This window comes from Panthera onca, chromosome A1 (assembly GCF_046562875.1).
Source record: "Panthera onca isolate mPanOnc1 chromosome A1, mPanOnc1 haplotype 2, whole genome shotgun sequence".
Classification (NCBI taxonomy): Eukaryota; Metazoa; Chordata; class Mammalia; order Carnivora; family Felidae; genus Panthera; species Panthera onca.
The window spans coordinates 144,679,014-144,697,344 of record NC_138339.1 but is presented as its reverse complement, the minus strand read 5'-3'; the positions used below and the strand labels follow the sequence as shown (position 1 = coordinate 144,697,344).

General features: G+C 43.4%; 1 protein-coding gene across 1 annotated transcript in view; it reads left to right on the top strand.

The window, feature by feature from the left end:
* The first annotated feature begins 964 nt into the window (after window positions 1-964).
* LVRN (laeverin) overlaps window positions 965-18,331 on the top strand; it is a 74,649-nt gene continuing 57,282 nt past the window's right edge. Inside the window, exon 1 of the mRNA XM_060636330.3 lies at window positions 965-1,803. Coding sequence (XP_060492313.2) covers window positions 1,106-1,803 — 698 coding nt within the window. The 5' untranslated portion in view covers window positions 965-1,105. The remainder of the gene's footprint in view (window positions 1,804-18,331) is intronic.

Sequence of the window (18,331 nt, the reverse complement as noted above, 5' to 3'; positions counted from 1 at the left end):
AGGGGTTTCCTCCTTGGATGGGACCTAGCAGGAGCGTGAAGACTGTTTTCGCGCAACCCCATTCGCAATGCACGCGAGCGCGTGCTTGCAGACTCGGAGCTCCGCTCCCAGGCCGGGGAACTCTCCCTGCAGCACGGGCTAAATAGCAAACAGATGCCCAGCAAGCCAAAGATCTCACCGACTGGGGCACCGCCTGGGACACGGGTCCCGCCCCGGCAGTTTCCGAGTGGAAAGGCTGGCCGCACTACTATGGCTTGAAACGGACCGGTTTGGAAATCAGAACGTCCCCTTTCCCATGGACGACCCCTCTCCACCTCGCAGCCCCGGAGGAACTCCCCTTGCCTTTCGGTCGGCCCCTCCTCCAGCCCCGCCTCGCCAGCTCGGAAAGGCTCGGGGACTCCTGGCCTTGTCTCCATCTTCGCACTCTCTGCCTGGGCTGCGTGAGTCCGGAGCGTATTCAGGAGGCGAATGTAGGGCCAACGGTTTGGCTCCGGGAGTTAGTTCTGATGGCGTGGATGTCCTTCTGAGGGTCATTTCAGAGTGCGTCTCTAAAAGTTCTGATCCTTAAGCCCCTCACCCAACCCCTAGCCCTCGCTTCCCCAGCTGGTGGCCAGCAGGTGTGCTGTCCGCAGACCGTCCGGCAGTCAAGGAGCAGCGTGGGCCCTGCACTTGTCTCTTTTCCGACAACACCTGAGACCGCACTGGGGCGCATCTAACAAATCCCATGAATCCAAACATCCTCGTCGGAAGTGTCTAAGTTCGAGTGTGGTCCGACCGTCCCTTTCGCGCGTCGACTCTGGAAGCCTCTTGTGCGAGGTCTTTTCCTTTGGACCCAAAGGGGCGCGTGCTGCGGTGCGCGGGATCCGCCTCTTCCCCAGGCTCCGGCGGGGCGGGGGTGGGTGGGCAGGGACCTGGATCTGATTAGCTGGGAGGGGGAAGCCGTGGTCCCAACCGTTCGCTCCTGTCTCCTCAGCTCCTCGCGGAGGAGGAGGCGGGACGGTACAGAGAAGAAGAGCGAAGGGGGTCCCATCACTGAGCACCCGGGCCACGATTTGAGCCGCCGAGGTCTCCCGGCTGTCGCCCGGCCCTCGCCCCGGCCCCAGCCATGGGGCCCCCTTCCAGCTCTGGCTTCTACGTGAGCCGCGCGGTAGCCCTGCTGCTGGCCGCGCTGGCCGCCGCGCTTCTGCTGGCGCTGGCGGTGCTCGCCGCCCTGTACGGCCGCTGCGCGCGCGTCCAGCCGTCCGACCTCCATCACAGCGGGGTCCCGGACGCCGCGTCCTCGCCGCGCGGCACGCAGGAGGAGCAGCTGCCCACCTGGCCGCCCCGCCCTACTCGTGAACCGGCGGGTACGGCCACCCCGGGCCACTGGCGACCCCCGGGCCCCTGGGACCAGCTGCGCCTGCCGCCCTGGCTCGTGCCGCTGCACTATGAGCTGGAGCTGTGGCCCCGGCTGCGTCCGAACGAGTTCCAGTCTCCGACGTTGAGCTTCACCGGCCGCGTGAACATCACCGTGCGCTGCACCGCGGCCACCGCGCGGCTGCTGCTGCACAGCCTCTTCCTGGACTGCGAGAGCGCCGAGGTGCGGGGTCCTCTGTCCTCTGGCCCCCGAGACGGCGCGGTGGGTCGCGTGCCCGTGGACGACGTGTGGTTCGCTTTCGACATGCAGTATATGGTCCTGGAGCTCGGCGCGACCCTGCAGCCCGGGAGCCGGTATGAGCTGCAGCTCAGTTTCTCGGGCCTGGTGTACCGGGACCTCAGGGAGGGGCTCTTCTTCAGCATCTACACGGACCAAGGCGAGCGCAGGTAAGGACAGGCGGGCCCCGGTCCCCCGCTCTAGCTGGGAGTCCCGCTGCTACCTGCGTCCCAGTGCGCGTCTCCTGCGCTTCCCCGCAAAGCCCCCACCCCTCGCGACGCTTGCTTGCAGAGCCAAAAGGCGAGCGCCTCCACCCCCCGCTGCCCTGCAGAGACCCTGCTTGTCATAAAGCCTCTCGGACCGTGGTCCTGCCTCTGGCCAGTTTTCAGCCCCATCCCTGCCCGTCCAGTTTGTTTCTGTCCTTGCTTTTCTAAGGTCGCTACTACCCTAGAGGTTGATCGAAGGCTTCAGAAAGCCCCGCTTCTGCTCTAACCCCGGAGGGCTTGTTTCACCACAGGGGGCAAATAAATCCCTTGCTATTCAGTTTGGTCCGCGGGCCGGCGGTCGCTGTAATATCTGGGAGCTCGTCCGAAATGCAGATCTCCCCCCGCCCCACCTCGATCAAAGGGATCAGACTCTGCGTTTTAACGAGACCACCGGGGGGATTTCTGGGGGTTAGAGGTGGAGAAGCCTGGGGCTGCCGCACCCACACGCTCGCCGAAGTTCCCTCCCCCAGCGCCCCTCCGCGCTCAGCTCCCTGCTCTGCCTTTCCCCTGGGCGCTCCGTAGATGCTACTCTTGCAACAGGCAGACTCACGTCGGTGCTCTTCTCATTTTTTATTTCTTTTGCTGAGGGTTCTCCCAAATTTAAGAATCCCCTTTAATTCATCCCCCCCACCCCCTGCCTGGGGAAGGCGTCTTGTTTTGGGGATGAGCAGCAGCACCCCCACCCCTCCCAAGCTTTTTGAACAGCTCTCGGGACGCTGCTTCCGCTGGGCGTGGGGGTGGGGGTGGGGGGAGTACTAACAGCGGTGACAAGAGACCTCCCCTCTGAGTTTGCAAGCTCACGCCGCTTACATGTGTTCTCTTTACACTCATTTGGGATAATGTCTTCCACACGGAATGTTTCCAGCGCAAGAATTGCCTCTTCCACGCCCTGAGATCACGCTACTGAACTCAGGAGAGCGCTGGGGAAATCGTTTCTGCGGAAGACACCAGAAAGGTCTTTCTCTAGGCTGGCGAGCTTCTTCACTCACGCACTGGTGGGGCATTTGCGGTTTACACAACTGCATGTACTTTGCCTTTTATTATTAGAGAAAATGTTCTCAGATGTTCTTTGGGGGAGAGGAACCTAGTAAATTACCCCCTAAATCATCTCCTGCCCTGTTTTCAAAACGCCAGGGGTTTTAAAATAAGTTTAATAAGCTGCCTTAGCGGATGTGTAATCTGTAACTTTTGTTTTTAAGGACTGTATGCTTGGTTTGTTTGTTTGTTTGTTTTCTTTCAAAAATGCACCAGTGCTTGAAAAAGAGTTTTGGAAACTTTCTCATTGGGATGATGTGTCACAGGACTTACGGACACCAGAAACCTTTTAAAGTGACTGTATGTGTATTTCAGAATGCAAGATTTTTAGAGGAAACACACACACACACACAAGGGACCACTGCACATGCACCTGACAGTATTTTCTGCTGTCAGCCAGTAAATCTTCATCTGCTAACCCATCTTTTCCTTTTTCCTAATAAGGCCACGGCCTGGATGAACTGCCCTAGAAATATGGGAAACGAAAGGCCCCTTTCCATCTTTCCATCGTGTGGCCAACTTGAGTGGTAACTAGAAACCATATTTTGAGAACATGAAAATTCAAACAAGCAGAAATCCTAATCAAGTCCCACAGATGTTCGTAGACCGATGTAGAGTTCCAAAACTGTGGCATCTTGAAGGGGCTGTTGCTCAGGAGTTGTTCTCCTGGGTCTCTGCTTTGCAAACCGCAAGGGAAAGCAAACGGCCAGTGGAGCAGTAAGCCAAGGTCGCAAAGAACTTGGACAAAATGATGACTTATGGTGAAGCAGATTTTGGAAGCCCGGCAGGCCCGAGTCTGAGCTGTGTGCCTTGAGTTGGTCTCTTCATGTCTCTGAGCTCATTGCCTCATTCACAGAATGGAGCTGAGTGTCAGCTTTTAGGGCGTTGTGAGAATTAATGAGAGAGAGGTCGGTGCCAGGCACACAGTCCATGCAGTGGCAGCTACTGTCGTTAGCTCACAGTGTAACTGTTAGGGGCAGCTTCTTGTCACCTAAGCTAGAAACCTGCCACGTTCTGGGTAGATCTGAGTCAAAGAAGAAGAGGGCCCCCACCTGGGGCACAAACTGCCTAATCCCAGCTGGGGTTTCTAATCCCAGCTGCCAGTGGTTGAACATGTTTGCCTCTCTTGTTTGGTGACCCCGTATCACAGTCTGGACAGGCTGAAGCCTTTAAATAATTTTACTACTCAACACTAAGGGAAGAGAAAAAGAAAACCCTTCCAGAAAGTGCAAAGAGCATCGCCGTCTCACACTTCTAAGGCTTGGGTGAAGATTTTCTGGCTTAAGAGGTTGCTGGGGAAGCTTCTCTGCCTTTCTGCACGTGGCAGGTGCCATCCCATGTCTGCATGTAGGAGCCATCCACCGAGTGCCTTAGATGTGTGCTTCTGTGTGTGAGTGTGTGGTGCTCTCCTCATTCCATGTGCCAAAAGTTGAGAGCAAACTCCAAATGTTAATGTTCCTTGAAGCGGTGTTTCCCAGACTTGATTCTCTGGCATGTCGCTACCCAAGGTTTTGCCCTATTCACACACCTCTGGCCATATTTTTTTGCTTAAAAAAAATCGCTCAGTTTAAACAAAAATAATAAGTAGATTCATTAAAAAGCAACGCTACATTATTATCATAAGTCAGAAACCATTTGGAATTTATAGTCATGCAACTGACCAATACAATGAAAAACAATGTCACTGAGTTCTCCCTGCTTTTATTGTCTGCTGAAGAATCCGATGCCTCTGAATCCACGGGCTGCTCTCTCTTTCTTAAAAAGGGAAATTGGAACTAGGTGTTCAAGAGAAATAATACCAAACCAAGGTTTTTCTTTTGATCTTACCAGAATGATTCATAAAATTTGAAAAAGACTGACATTCTCGTGTGTGAGTCAGATCTCTATAATAGTGTGTGAGGGTTACCCCAAATCCTTGCCCATCTACACGTGAGGAAATCCTGAATTAGAGCAGTGGTTCACAAACTTTTAAAGTATATTAGAGGGGCGCCCAGGTGGCTCAGTTGGTTGAGTGTTGGACTTTGGCTCAGGTCATGATCTCGAAGTTCATGAGTTCAAGCCCCGCGTTGGGCTCTGTGCTGACAGCTCAGAGCCTGGAGCCTGCTTCCGATTCTGTGTCTCCCTGTCTCTCTGCCCCATCCCCCTCTTGTACTCTGTCTCTCTCTCAAAATAAATAAACATTTAAAAAAAAATAAAAAAATTATAAGAATAAAGCATATTTAAAAAATAAATAAAGTATATTAGAGTCACCAGAGGAGTTTATGAAACAGAGTCCTGGGGCACACCTTCAGAAATTCCAGATCCGTACACATGTTCAGAGCAACATTAGTCAAAACGGCCACCAGGTGGAAGCAATGCATGCCCATCAATGGATGGATGGATGAACAAAAGGCGGTATATACGTAAAAGGGAGTATTATTCCACCTTAAAAAGGAAGGAGATTCTGACCTATGCTACAGCATAGATGAACCTTGAGGGCATTGTATAAGTGCCTAGAGTAGTTAAATTCAGAGACAGAAAGTAGAATGTAGGTTGCTAGGAGCTGGCAGGGGCAGGGAGAAGTTGTTACATGGGGACATTTTGGTTGTTTCCAGGTTTGCCTATTACAAACAAAGCTTCCATGAGCAATTTTGTATACGTTTTTGGACAAACACAAGTTTTCATCTTTCTGGAATCAACACCCAGATTCCGCGATTGGTGGGTCATACTGTTGTTTCACATGTAGTTTTCAAGAAACTGCTAACTTGCTTCCCAAAGTGTACCATTTACATTCCCACCAACAATGTATGAATGATAGTTTCTCTGCCGCTTAGCCACCATTTGCTTTTACCACTGTTTTTATTTTTTATTTTAGCTGTCATGATGAGTATGTAGTGATACCTCATTGTGGTTTTAATTTGCATTTCCCCAACGGCTCATGATATTCAGCTTTTTCTCATGCTTACTTGGCATCTGTATATCACCTTTGATGAAATGTCTCCTCATGTCTTTTGCCCATTTTCTAATTGAATTGTTTGTTTGTTTACTTTTGAGTTCTGAGAGTTCTTTATACATTCTAGATCTGAGTCTGTTGTGAGATATGTGGTTTACAAATGGGTTCTCCTGGTCTGTAGCTTGTTTTTTTCATCTTAATAAGGTCTTCCAGGAACACCTGGCTGACTCAGTTATAAAAGGATGCAACTCTTTGTTTATTCTTGAGAGAGAGAGCACTCGAGCAGAGGAGGAGCAGACGGAGGGGAACACAGGATCCGAAGTAGGCTCTGTGCTGACAGCAGAGAACTCATGAACTGTGAGATCATGACCTGGGCCCAAGTCAAACACTTAGTCAACTGAGCCACCTACGTGCCCCTAAAAAAGGATGCAACTCTTAATCTCGGGGCCGTGAGCACCATGTTGGATGTAGAGATTACTTAAATAAATAAAACTTTAAAATAATAGTAATGATAATAATCATCTCCAGGGAGCAAAAATTTTTCATTAAATGAAGTCCGATTTATCAGTTATTTCTTTATTTCTTTATTATTATTTTTTTCCGATTTATCAATTGTTTAAATAGACCAGGCTTTTGTATCATGGCTAAGGATGCTTTCTTAAAAAGGCTTTTGTTTTAGAGCAATTTTAGGTTTACAACAAAATTGGAGGTACGGAGATTTCCCATATAGCCCCTGCACCTACACCTACATGGCCTCCCCCATTATCAATACCACCCACCAGAATGATATATTTTTTTTAACCAAAGGTGAAGCTATATTGGCATACCATAATCACCCAGAGTCCATAGTTTACCGTAGGGTTCACTCTTGCTGTCATGCATTTATCTGTTTGGACAAGTGTGTAATGACATATATCGTTATAATATCATACAGAGTACTTTAACTGACCTAAAAATTCTCTGTTATCTGCCTGTTCATCCCTTGCCCCCATCACTGATCTTCTTGTCTTCATCATATTGCCTTTTCTAGAATGTCTTATATTTGGAATCATATTATGCAATATGCATTTGAGATTCCTTCATGTCTCTTCATGTCTTGATAGTTCATTTCTTTTCAGCACTGAATAATATTCTATTGTCTGGGTATACCATTGTTTATTTATGCATTCACCTACTGAAAACTATCTTCGTTGCTTCAGGTTTTGGTGATTCTGAAAAAGTTGCTCTCAACTCTTTGTGCAGATTCTTGTGTAGACAAAAACTTTCGGGTGATTTTCTTTAGTTAAATACCAATGAGCATAATTGCTGAGTCATATGATAAGACTGTGCTTAGTTGTACAAGAAGCCACGAAACTGTCTTTCAAAGTGGCTGCACCGTTTTATGTTCCCACCAACAATGGATGAGAGTGCTTGTTACTCCATATCCTCACCAGCATTTGGTGGTGTCAGCGTTCTGGATTTTGGCCATTCTAATAAGTCGATAGTGGTATCTCGTTGTTGTTTTAATTTGCATTTCCCTGATGACGTATGATGTGGAGCACCTTTTAATGTGCTTATTTGTCATGTGTATAATTTCTTCGGTGAGTTGTTTGTTGGGGTTTTGGCCCATTTTTAAATTGAGTTGTTTGTTTTCTTATTGTGTGTTGTAAGAGTTCTTTGCATATTTTAGGTAACCATCCTTTATCAGATATGTCTTTTGCAAATATATTCTCCTGGTCTGTGGCTTGTCTTCTCATTCTCTTTATATGTCTTTTGCAGAGCAGAAGTTTTTAATTAAAATTTTTTATTATGTTTATTTATTTATTTTGAGAGAGAGAGAGAGAGAGAGAGAGAGCCCAAGTGGGGGAGGGCCGAGAGAAGGAAAGACAAAATCCCAGGCAGACACTGCACCACCAGTGCAGAGCCTGATGCAGGGCTCAAACCCACAAACCGTGAGATCGTGACCTGAGCAGAGATCAAGAGCTTAACTGACTGTGTTACCTGGGCACCCCAGAAGTCTTTAATTTTAAAGAAATCCCCCTTATCCATTATTTCTGTCATGGATCATGTCTTTAGTGTAGTATCTAAAAAGACATCAGCATACTCAAGGTCATATAGGTTTTCTCCTGTGTTACCTTGTAGGAGTTTTGTGTTTTTGCATTTACATTTTAAAGTGGCCCATTGTGAGTTAATTTGACCCTTTATGAGCTTAATTTTTGTGAAGGGTGTAAGGTTTTGTGTCTACATTCAATTTTTTTGCATGTGAATGTCTAGTATTCCAGAAACATTTGTTGAAGAGACTGTCACTGCTCCATTGCATTGCCTTTGCTCCTTTGTCAAAGATCAGTTGGCTGTATTTGGGTTTATTTCTGGGCTATTCTGTTCATTGATCCATTTGTCTGTTCTTTCAGCAATATCACACTCTAGATTACCGTAGCTTTCTGGTAAGTCTTAAAGTCAGATAGTGTCAGTCTTCCAACATTGTTCTTCTCCTTCAATATTGTGTTGGCTATTCCGGGTCTTTTACCTCTCCATATAAATTTTAGAATTGGCTTATTGATATTCACAAGTTTAGCTTGCTAGGATTTTCGTTGTGATTGCATTGAATCTATAGACTAATTTGGTAAGAACTGACATCTTGATAATATGAGTCATCCTATCTATGAACATGGAATCTTTCCCCATTTATTTAGTTCTTTTTAAAATTTCATTCTTCAAAGCTTTCTATTTTTCCTTGTATAGATCTTGCATATATTTTGTTAGATACCTAAGTATTTCATTTTTTGGGGGAGTACTAATATAAATGGCATTCTGTTTTTAATTTCAAATTTCACTTAATTGTTGGCAGGTAGGAAAGCAATTGGCTTTTGTGTATTAGTCTTGTATACTGCAACCTTGCTATAATTGCTTATGAGTTTCAGGAGTTTCTTTGTCAATTCTTTTGGAGTTTCTACATAGACAGTCATGTCATCTATGACTAAAGACTGTTTTGTTTCTTCCCTCCCAATCTATATACCATTTATTTCCTTTTCCCAACTTACTGCATTAGTAAGGACTTCCAGCACAATGATGAAGAATGGTAAGAGGGCACATCCTTGCCTTGTACTTGACCTGAATGGGAAAGCCTTCAGCTCTCACCAGTAAGTGTGAAGTTAGCTGTAGATTTTTTGCAATCTTTAATTCAGGATGAGTAAGTTCCCTTCTGTTCCCATTTTACTGAGAGTGTTTTTTTTTTAAACCATGAATGGATGTTGGATTTTGGCAAATGCTTGTCCTGCATCTATTAATCAGATCATGTGATTTTTTTCTTATTTACTCTCTTGATATGATAGATTACATTAATTATTTTTCAAATGTTGAACCAGTCTTGTATACCTGAGATAAATCCCACTTGGTTGTGGTATACAATTCTTTTTATATATTGTTGTATTCAATTTGCTAATATTTTGTTGAGAATTTTTGCATCTGTGTTCATGAGAGATGTTGGTCAATAATTTTCATTTTTTGTAATGTGTTTGTTTTGATATTGGGGTAATGCTGTCCTCACAGGATGTGTTAGGAAGTATTTGCTTCTATCCTCTGAAAGAAATTGTAGAGAATTGTTATCATTTCTTCCTTAAATATTTGGTAGAATTCACCAGTGAACCCATCTGGGCCTGGTGCTTTCTTTTTTGGAAGGTTATTAATTATTGATTCAATTTTTAAAATAGATATAGGCTTATTCAGATTGTGTCTTCCTATGTGTTTTGGAAGATTATGTCTTTTAGGGAATTGGTCCATTTCATCTAGGTTACCAAATCTATGAACATAGAGCTGTTCATAGTACTTATTATCCTTTTAATGTTCATGGGATCTGTACGGATGTCTCCCTTTTCATTTCTGATCTTGGTTTTTTTTTTAATGTTTACTTATTTTTGAGAGAGAGAGACAGAGTGTGAGCAGGGGAGGAGCAGGGTGGGGGGGGGGAGACACAAAATCCAAAGCAAACTCCAGGCTCTGAGGTGTCAGCACAACACAGGGCTCAAACCACAAACCATGAGATCATGGCCTGAGCCAAAGTTGGATGTTTAATGGACTGAGCCACCCAGGCACCACTCTGATTTTGGTATTAATATAGTTGAATTAATATTTATCATGTGCATTATTGTTTTTTTTAATTGCCATTGCTCTTTGCTCCTATTTTTGTCTTCTACTCCTATTCTCCCTTTCTTTACTATGTTCAATCTGCCAGTCCATGAACATAGTATGTATGTACATTGTTTAGATCTTTGATTTATTTCATAAGCATTTTATTGTTTTCACCATACAAGTCCTATACTCTACCCATGGGTAGAGTGCTTTGGGTTTCCTAATCCAAGGTCAAATTGGGCAATTCAAACCGTATTTAACCCCTAAGCACTTAATTTTATTTGAACAATTGTAAATGGTATTGTATTTTTAATTTGAGTCTTCATATGATTGTTGCTACTCTCTAGAAATACTGAATTTTGTATGTTTGTTTTGATATCCTATGACTTGCTCATCTCACTTACTAGGTCTAGGAATTTTTTTTTGTAGATTCCTTGGGCTATTATACACAAAGATTTGAGAAGTATTCATGTATCAGTCTGTGTATGAATTCTTTGTGTGAATTCCTTTTTTTTTTCAGTAAATAACTAGTGGAGTGGATGACTGGAAAATACAGTAGGTAGGTGTTTAATTTCTTAAAAAATTATAAAATTATTTTCCAAATATTTTTACTATTTTACATTTTCATCAATACTATAGGAGAATTCTAGTTGTTTATCTTCATCAACACTTGGTATTGCCAGCAGACTTTCTCATTTTAGTCATTCGAATAGGTGACTCTCACTGCAGTTTTAATTTGTATTTCCCTAATAACTAATAATGTGCATCGTTTCCTGTACTTATTTGTCATCCACGTATCTTAGCAAAATGTCTGTTAAAATCTTTTGTCCATTTTTGTTGTTTTGTTATTGTTGAATTTTTAAAGGGTCTTTTCTCAAACATATAATTTGCAAATATTTTCTCAGTCTGTGGTTTGTGTTTTTATTTTCTTAATAGCATCTTTGAAAGCAAAAGTTTTCCATCTTGATAAAGTCCAATTTATCATTTTTTTCTTTTATGTATCAGCCTTTTAGCATTGTATCTAAAAAAGCATTGTCTACACAAAGTTCACAAAAAATTTCTCCTATGCCTTTTATTACAAGTTGCATAGTTTTAGGTTTTGTAGTTACACCTATGATCCATTTTGAGGTAATTTTTAAAAATGTTTATTTTTGAGAGAGAGAGAGAGAGAGCACAAGTGGAGGCCAGAAAGAGAGAGGGGAACAGAGGGTCTGAAGTGGACTCTGTGCTGACAGCAAGAGGGCCAATGCAGGGCTTGAACCCACGAGCCATGAGATCATGACCTGAGCCAGAGTTGGACACTTAACTGACTGAGCACTCAGGCACCCCTGAGTTAGTTTTGGTATATGATATGAGATATGGATTGAAGGTCATTTTTAAATTTTTTGCATACAGATATTGACTGGTTTTGATACGATTTGCCGAAGAGTCTACTGTTTCTTCTTTGAATTGTCTCTATACCTTGTAAAACATCAATTGTCCATATGTAGGAGGGTGTATTTTTGAATTTCCTCTTCTACTTCATTGGTTTATTTGTATATCTTTATGCCAATTCCACAGTGTCTTGATTGCTAAAGCTTTATAATAAATCTTGAAACCTGATAATATTTATCACCAACTTTGTTTTCTTTTTAAAAGTTGTTTAGGCTATTCTAGATCCTTTGTGTTTTCATATGAATTTTAGAATTAGCTTGTCATTTTCTACCAACAAAAACATCTGCTGAAATCTTGGTTGAGATTGTGCCGAATCTATAAAGCAATGGGGGAGAATTCAAATTTTAAAATATTGAGTCTTCTAACCCATGAATATGATATATCTCCCTATTTATTTGTGGTCCTCTTCAATGTCCCTTGGCAAGGTTTTATAGCTTTAACTGTACATATCTTGCACATGCCTTATCAAATTTTCCCTATTTTATATTTTAAACATATTATAAATGGTATTTTAAAAAATTCCAATTTCCAATTGTTTGTTGTTAGTTAATTTTTGTGTATTGATTTTCTATGCTGTCACCTTACTAAACTCACTTCTTAGCTTTAGCAGCTTTTTTGTTAATTCCTGTTTTGACTTTGTTAAATTAACATGTTACATAGCCTTGGGGTGTTAGATAGTGAGCCAAGGTTCAACGAAAGACCGCAAAGGAATTGAAATGGAGAAGTTTATTATTCCTAGGCTCTGGAGGAAGTACTTGGCTTGGCACACCATGAGGGGTCACATGGGGAGATCAAGGCAAGGTATAGGTAGAACAACAGGAGCTGGGGCACCTGCCTTTATTAGGGTTCATGGCCAGAGTGCTTTGGGGTTCTTAGTCCATGGCCAGATTGTGTAATTCAACTGAAAAAGAGTGAGGTTTTGTTAAGCTTTGCAGGGATGGCCCTGCAGGTGGGGAAGGCTTTATCACAAGGTATATCAGGAGTCACATCAGGAGCTTGTATTTACCTGTGACTCTGCAGGCTGTTGTCTAGAGCATGTACTTGTATGAGGCTAATGTCAGGTTAAGGCCCCTAAAGGCTGCTTGGCCAAACAATATGGATGCCAAAGCAGCAATACCATGGAGTAGCTTAGCTAAACTGAGAATTCCATTAAATTTTCTGTATCAGTGATTATATAGTCTTGAATAAAGAGAGTTTTACTTTTTGGTTACTTTAAGTGCCTTTTATGTCTTTCCCTTGCTTTACTTCCATGGTTAGAGCCTCAATACAATGTTGGATAAAAGTAGTTAAGTACAGATATCCTTGTTTTGTTCCTTATCTTAAGCTGAAAGCATTCAGTCTTGCACTGCTAAGTATGAATTTTTCCTGTAGTTTTTCTTCTTTCTCTTCTTCTTCCACCTCCTCTTCCCCTTCTCCTTCTCCTTCTCCTTCTCCTTCTCCTCTTCCTTCTTCATCGTCTTCTCTTTATAGATTCCCTATATCAGATTGAGGAAGTTCCCTTCTGTTTCTAGTTTTCTGAGAGTTTTTATCAGATTGGGTGCCAGGTTTTGTCAAATGCTTTATCTGCATCTATTGAGATGATCATATGGTTCTTCTTTTTTTAGCCTGTTAATATGGCAAATTACATTACTTGATTTTCTAATGATAAATTAACATTGCATTTGCAAGATATATACTACTTGGTTGTGATGTATTATCCTTTTTATATTTTGTTGCATTTGATTTACTAAAATTTTGGTTTTAATTTTTGCATCCCTGTTCATGGGGTTTCTTTTTCTTTGCTTTGTTTTGGTATCAGAGTAACGCTGCCTTCAAAGAATACATTTAGAAGTTTCTTTGATTTTGGGGGAAGAATTTATATGGAATTGGCATTGATTATTGCTTAAATTTTTGGTTGAATTTCACTAATGAAGACACCTGGGCCTCAAGGGTTTTTTTGTTTGTTTGTTTTTGTGGGATGGTTTTAAACTACAAATTAAATTTTTTTAATGAATAGAGGGCTATTCAGGTTATCTATTTCCTCATAAGCAAGCTTTGGTCGTTTGGGTCTTTCAAGGAATTTGCCCATTTAGTCAAAGTTGTCAAATTTAAGTATAATTAGTGTTCAAAATATTCCCTTATTATTTTAATATCTGTAGAATCTGTAGTGATGTCACTTCTCTCACCCCTGACATTGGTCATTTGTGTCTTCTCTCTTTTGGGAGCTGGTTGTGAAATCACCTCTGCTACTTACTAGTTGTCTAACCAGTGGCATATACTACGGGGTGTTCAGCTTTTTGTAAGGTAAAAGTCTCTTCCACTTCCAATGTCTCTTCCACTTTTGACAGACAATAAGTTTGATCAGTGTGCCTTGAGATTTATCTACTTTGTTAATCTGTTTCAATGATTTTCTCTACTGTTTTTTTGTTTTTCACTGCAATGCTTTATGTATTATTCTTTATTATTTCCTTTCTTCTTCTTACTTTGGGCTTCCTTTCCTTTTCTTTTTCTATTTTCTTAAGGTGGGTGCAAGGTAAGTGATTTAAGGTATTTTTTTCTTCTCTAACATAAATATTTAGTGCTATAAAATTTCTAGTAACTACTGCATTAGTGGCATGCCACAAATATTGTCATGTTGCTTTTAAAATTTTCATCCAGTTCCACATACTTTGCAATTTCCCTTTTGATTTCTTCTTTGAACCATGGGTTATGTAGAACTGTGCTATTTAGTTTCCAAATATTTGGGCATTTTCTCATTTTTTATTGCGTGCCTGACATTTCAAAGTTTATGTTGCTCAATGCCACATTTTGTTACATTGCTTTAATGAATGCTGGTCTTTTTTGGATAGGTGTACAAGTTATTTGGTGACCTTGATCCTTGTTTGATCCCCCATGTCTTGTGTTTAAGTTCTTTGAGAATGGATCTAAAGTCATCTAAAGTCACTAAAGGGGCACATAGGTGGATCAGTTGGTTAAGCATCTGACTCTTGATTTTGGCTCAGGTCATGATCTCATGGCTTGTGGGTTCAAGCCCCATGTTGGGGTCCATGCTGGCAGTTGGAGCCTGCTTGGGATTCTCTCTCTCCCTCTCTCTCTCTCTCTCTGCTCCTCCCCGACTTTCATTCCCCCCCCCCACCAAGATAAATAAATAAATTAAAAAAAAATTAAAGTTGCTTTTACTCCAAGTCTACTTTAGTTCACTGCTCAGGCATTACCTTCCTGGTCTCTGTTGAAAATCCATTTATTCTAGCAATTTCTGTACTCTGGCTTGTGGGAATTGGAATAATCCTAGCATTGTGTGAGCTCCAGGAATTGTTCACCTTTCCTCTCCATGGTAGCTGTTCTTTCTTTGCTTGACCTCTTAAAGTACAGGTTAATATTTGACCAAAGGCTCGGGGTGAGGAGGGGTTATGTGGACTCTGTGCAGATTTCTGGATTTCTGCCCTGAAGATTCTAGCTATCTAGGTCTCCCTGAGCATCAGTCATAGCCTCCTCAATTCAACGAGACCACTGCACTCTGTTTTTGTTCCCTTTCCTTGTGCTACAGTTGAGAAATTACATCCAGGTAGGCGAGGTGATTATGGAGTTCACATCTTTTGTTTCTCTTCTCTTGGAAATCACAGTCCAGTGCTTCCTGTTACCTAATGTCTGAAAACAGTTGTTTCATATATTTCATCAGAGTTTTTAGTTGTTTTCAACAGAAGGCTAATTCTAGCCTGTGGTACTACAGAAGTCTCATCACCTCTAGATTTGGTAATGTTATTAAGTATAAAGTTAATCCTCAGTTCTTCCTCATGATATCTTGGTCTGCTCATAGTTTCTATTACATGGTGTTCTACAAAGCACCTAAAAGGATCCCAGGAGAGGGAGCTGGCTGGAAAGGACCCCAGGTTGGGAAGCTGGAGCCTTCGTTCCGGTACTACCCCCGACCCCTGCCACTTACTAGTTGTCTAACCAGTTATATAAATTCCCCGGGGTGCCAGCTTCCACATCTATAAATCGAGATGGGACTTTCCAAGGTCTCTTTCACTTTGGAAATTCAGTGAAAGAAAGAATTTGTAATCCCATTGTTGTTCAAAGTGTCCTTTAAGAATACTCGTTGCATTTCCAATCATGCCATGTCCTGTATAAATATAAGGTAGAACAGGGAGGTATTCAGGGGAATGAGAGTAGGAAAATTAAGAGATGAGGGCAGCTCACTAGTGTGAAATGGCTGGAGAAAATTAGGATTTTTATCTGGGACCTGTTAAGGGGAGAACCGCGTGATTAAAACCCATCAGCATGTGCAGGTGTAGAAAGAATGAACAAAGAACTGGAAAAGATGTCCTTCCAGTTGCTGTTTATGCTAGGAAATCTGGCACCAGCCTCAGAGAATGACACACAAGAGAGAAATTTGAGCAATATTAGGAAAGAATTTAGAAGTATCCAAACAAGGTCAGTGAACTCAAATACCGAGCACATGATCTCACTGGTGTCACAGATAAAAGAGGTCATTTCGTTATCCTATAGAGGTGTTGAGCCCACATGTCTCACGAGGCCCAGCTGTCTTCTCTGGGAGATGGTTTTGCTCATCCAAGATTCAGATCCTGTATCTTTTGCAAGCAAGTGTAACCAGCCTATCGAAAAGGCACACCTCCCAGTTCAGCAACTGTGTTTCTCCCACTGTGCTTTTACAATTTAGTCTCAGAGATCATCTTTCCTGCTCCTGCTTAAATACTCTAACAGCCCCATAATTTACTGCTCATTCTTAGGTGACAGATGAGCTACATTCCCTAAGTCACAAACACTGTCCAGATACAAAAATTTGAGCGTCCAGTCCTGTGTCAAAGCTTTTGAAAGCTTTGAACTGAGTTAGCTGTTAAATCTCCCTTTCTCTCCCTCCACCCTCCCTCCCTCCCTCAAGCTTGGGTGGGCTTTCGGGTTAGAAGCCTGCAGTCGGTCAGGGGTAGTGGTGCTTCCTTCCCTTTCTCCACCTCAGGGTTCTAGCCACCCCCCCACCCGCCTTTATCTTGAGAGCTGCTTCTACACCCCGACCAGATCCGGTGGGTCTGGGGGAGACATGGAGAGGTGACACGTAGGGCAGTTCTCACCTGAGCCAGCACTCTTGCTGTTTGTCCTGACTCTGGCCTAGCACATACCTTTTTCCCTTGAGATGTCATTTTCTCACTGTTTCCCTTTCTACTACAATGTTCTTGACCCTGCAGAATGCTGCCTCTAGTTCTCCATTCTGGTGGTCACTAGTGACCCCTTCCTCAGCCCCTAGATACGGAGGAGTGCATCTCCAAGCTCTTCTAGTTTCATGCAGGTGGGCCCTGTTGGACAGAACCCAAGTCAGTCCCCGTCCTGGCTCAGTCCGAGTCTCAGGGCCCACAGCTGTTCCAAGGAACACTCCTAATCCCTGGCTTGGGGCTCACGTGGGTCCCAAGGCAAGAGTATTCTTCTGGTTCCACCTCCAACGCCTTTCCTTTTGCCTTTTACATTCCCACTGGTGGGAGTTCAACTCCGACCGGGGTCAGTTTCGGCTTTCCCAGCAGTAAGCTGGTACCAGGCTCTGAGTCTCTCTGCTTCTGCTCTCTGAGGGATCTTCTCCCCCATGGCTCACCCCAGTTAGGGGGTTTCCTTCCTCCCAGCACCCTGAGATCAAGAAGCTTGGCTAACCCGCACCACCTCCTCCCCCCCACCTAGAAATCTCTCCTCTCATCTCTGGCCTCCGTTGCCTGACCTTCCTTCCATGTGTTTTTGGTGGAGCCCAGAGGCCCCAGAAGGGCCCCAGGTCCTCAAGGCCGTCTACTCCGAAAACTTTCATAAGGTGGTTTGGCACCTCTCTCTGGGATTGCACGTCTATTGTGTTTTGTTGCCTGGTGGAAACTTCAGCTTTAAGATCCTATGACACAAGTAATAAACAAACATGATTCATGGGCCAATCCTTGAACCACAGTCCAGTGGTGTAATATGCGTCTTTACTAAAACATTTTGATTTCTGAGGGTGTTGTTGTGTAAAAACAACTTGGGGAGACGAGCTTTCCGGTCTTATTTAACCCTTGACCAGTTATGTCATGTAGCACTTGTTAGCTAGAGCTGTAGGCAGAGTTCATACAATGACTTGGAATGAATGAGTGGATATTTTTTATATGGCAGTAGATGGATCCCAAAGGATATCATGTGGTCTTGACCCCTAAGCCCTCTTCTAGCACAAGAAAGTGGTGAGCCCATGATTCCCTGGCCACACAAGAGGGCAGGAGAGTGGCTTTGCAATACTGAGCCGCTACGGGACAAATTGTCCCAAATTAACTCCCTCACCAACTGACCGCGCTAAACCCAGACTTGTCAGGCACCATAATAGCATGTTTCGGCGAGGTTTGAAGGGAGCAGAGGGTGGATGGTTCTATTTTCTGAGGTCAAGATATCTTTACAGGGTTGCTTGAATCCAAAGCAGAGAGAGAGAGAGAGAAGGGAAATAAATACCAGTGTTGAGTTCCCAGATGTGGCATAACCAGATCGTGTGTGTTGCTGGCTGGCCCTGACCTTTGCAGTTAGGACTGCGAGCCAGAAGGGCTGTGTGTTGTAGGGACTTTTTTCCCTTTTTGTTTGTTTGTATAAAACCAGGGAGGGAAATAGTTGAGTAAAATCCAAGAGTCTCTTCTATTTCACCTCTCAAGAGGCCTGAATCATGGAATAGGAAGGCACTTGCTTGCTATTTGCTTAAAGTGGTGACTCTCTGAGCTGATGTCTCTTAGCCTTTTTGAACCTGTAGCCCCCTTTGAGAAGGTTAAAACTTTCCCACTTCCTTGAAGAGTCTGATTTTCTCTCTTGACCTTGCAGCTTCCTTGAGAGGCCTATGATTTGTGAGGTCATGGCAGTGGAGATGTTACCAAGCTTTATGTTTTATAGTTTCTATTACAAAAACAATAGGCATGTGGTGGCTTTCCAGATGGATAAGCATGT